General features: G+C 34.1%; 1 protein-coding gene across 1 annotated transcript; it reads right to left on the bottom strand.

Annotated features, from left to right (window-relative positions):
• Positions 1–842: 842 nt before the first annotated feature.
• Positions 843–2,328, bottom strand: LOC103962070 (protein SHI RELATED SEQUENCE 3). The gene is made up of 2 exons (XM_009374731.3): positions 1,599–2,328; positions 843–1,332 (listed from the first exon to the last, which is right to left on the bottom strand). The coding sequence occupies exons 1-2, from the start codon at positions 1,900–1,902 to the stop codon at positions 947–949; spliced, it is 690 nt and encodes a 229-aa protein (XP_009373006.2). The 5' UTR covers positions 1,903–2,328; the 3' UTR covers positions 843–946.
• Between the last annotated feature and the right edge of the window lie 334 nt (positions 2,329–2,662).

Genomic DNA, 2,662 nt, shown 5'->3' with positions numbered 1-2,662 from the left:
ATATAAATCTACAATGACACATACCATGTATCTTGCTATTTATATAACTTAATAAGGAGGGGATTTGATCTTTGGTCTCCTTCATTATTTACACTCCAATATTTGGTGGAACATATATATAGAATACGGGTAATGCTAGGGAGACCAAATATTTTAAATCAAATTGCAAACCAAATGATATGTTACCAATAAAAAACAAGCGTGTTAATCAACACTTAATTAGTAATCCAATCATCTACAACCACATCATTTGGTTTGCAAGTTTAGTTTAAAACATTTGGACTAGTTATATATAGGAATAAACTCAACATTATAATAAGTAATAATTTTTCCAAGTCCTGTATTAAGAAAACTCGCCTCCATATAATAATTATTGTCAGTAAGTACAAAAATATGACATGTCACGAATAAAAGTTTAAGATGAACTGAAAAAAAATTCTATAATTGTTTGAGACAAATTTATTTTTTAGAGTTGATATCACGCATTTGAGCTTGTTGGTACGTAATACCCATCAACATGGACAAGTTCTTGGTGAAACCAAAAAGTTTTCAGCTTCTCAAACATGTTTATAGAGAAACATTAAAGAGAGTACTACATACATATATGCAATAGATTTCTAAGATTGGGTGTCATTCTTTTTCCAATGTTACATCTTGGAAATTGACGTGTTCCATTAGTAGTTCTTTGTATCCATACAAATTTAGTTAACAAAAACCAAGTAAAATTAAACTTTTTAGCTACACCTCTGTTAAGTAATAACCTTCAAAAAGTTAAAATTGATGTGACCAAACATTATGAATATATAGAGGTTTTACTGTATAAATAAAAATGGTTAGGATGATTGTATGAAAACTATTATTATTACATAATTAATCATGTATCCTTATTTTTTAATTACAAGAACCAATTACAAAGAACCTAGTTAAGGCTCATCATTATTTTGGGTTAAAGGAAAAATTGCGTACCAGGCATGAAAGCATTAAAAGGAATCAACGGATATGAAGAAGGAAGTTGATGATGATGTGGCACTTCTTGATCTGCAGCAGCTGATGAAGTGGAAGCAGTAATATTTGAAGCAGAAGCAGCAGCATTAATAAAATTACTAGTTTGCTTATTCATTACATGCTGGGAGCTGGAACTTTGGCCAGTTGCAGTAGTGTAATCAGGGCCTTGATCATAAAGTATACCTTTGAATACATGCCCCCCGATTACCATACTTGTCTGATAAGCCTGCTGATTGACCGTATCCTCCATGGAGCGCACTCGAACACAGCGAAAATTGGCCATGGAATTCACTTCTGCCGGAAAATTGTTAACATGTTGATTTTGCCCTAAAATACACAACCCATATTAGCAAGATGAAAAATAATATTTATATTAAAATTGATGTTCATTTTATACAAAGAATCAAGGAAAAATTATATCGATGTGTTTGTCTGAAGAAAGAATTACAATATTACTAAACAGTGGGATAGTACTAGCTAGTGAGAGTAAGGGAAAGAACACTATTAGGGTTAGTACACGGAGATCACATTCGTCAATCTCCTCAAGAAAAAATCATGATCTATATATATGAATTAAATAGTAATACAAGTACCAGATGAAGAGGGATTGATGATGACGTGTCCAGCTGCTGTCCTCCTAGGGTTGTAGTTGTGCCCTTGATGAAGGTGAGTTGGGTGCTGTGGATCAGTAGAAGGAAGCTGTTGGTGATGAGCGTGGCGCCTTCTGTAGACAGGAACCCAAGTACTTTTGAAGTGAGTTTGGCAGTGAAACCCTTTGCTCTTACAGCAAGTCCTGCATCTCATGTACACACACTCCTTCTTTGATTGATTCCCACAGTCTTGGCATCTGGAACCCATTATTTCTTCTTCTCTTCCTCCTCTTCCTTGCCTCACCATCTTAATTTCTTCATCTCTATCTATAATTAAGAGTTGTAACCCTTAATTGAATACAATCATTGGAATTTCGATATATAGTTTTGATGATTTTCAATCTGAGTGTTTGGGGGTTTTGGGTTTAATTTGTGTTTGTGGGTTGTGTGAGGCCAGCAGCTTTTTTGCTTGTTAAGTGGTAGACAATTAGTAGGAGTTGTGTAGTTCAAAAGGAGATCAATAGTTGGAAAGTAGTAGAATTGCACCATTAAAAGTAATGCAAGTTGACGCCCCCATCAATTCTAGCTTTGAAGCAAACTCTTGTTCTCACTCCCTCTTCACTGTCTTTCAGCAAAGTCGATCTTACCTGGCAGTTGCAAGAATAAAAAGATACTAGAGAGAGAGACAGAGAGATCAAAGAGATGTGGAAAAGGTCGGTGTTTCTTTAAACTTTAAAGATAACATTGATGATAATTCAAAAGCATGGTTGTGTTTTGGAAGTGTGTCTTTGTCTTGTTGTGAAATTAACAAAGGAGAAAAAGTTTATGCCCACCATTCTTGCTGATTCTCACACCGTTATTTATTATTTTTGTTTTTTGTTTTCATTTGCGTTATTCAATTTAAATGTCAAAAATAACAAAAGTGTGCATGAGGAGAAAAATAGTGCAGGGAAACCATTTTCTCTACCAGATTTAGCTCCATCTACCTTTGGTTCACTACCAATTTATAATTTTAAATAATACATGCTTGAGGAAATGTTCTTTTATCCGACAACATGAGTTCATAT

This window comes from the organism of the source record quoted next, unplaced genomic scaffold (assembly GCF_019419815.1).
Source record: "Pyrus x bretschneideri cultivar Hongxiangsu unplaced genomic scaffold, Pyrus_bretschneideri_v1 Contig16, whole genome shotgun sequence".
Taxonomy (NCBI): Eukaryota; Viridiplantae; Streptophyta; class Magnoliopsida; order Rosales; family Rosaceae; genus Pyrus; species Pyrus x bretschneideri.
The sequence above is the reverse complement of the archived record's forward strand: the minus strand, read 5'-3'. Positions and strand labels throughout refer to the sequence as shown.

Coding starts and splice junctions, on each gene's coding strand:
- LOC103962070 (XM_009374731.3), bottom strand. CDS start 1,902: ATGGTGAGGCAAGGAAGAGGAGGAAGAGAAGAAGAAATAATGGGTTCC. Junction 1,333..1,598: donor CATCAATCCCTCTTCATCTG/GTACTTGTATTA, acceptor TGTGTATTTTAG/GGCAAAATCAACATGTTAAC.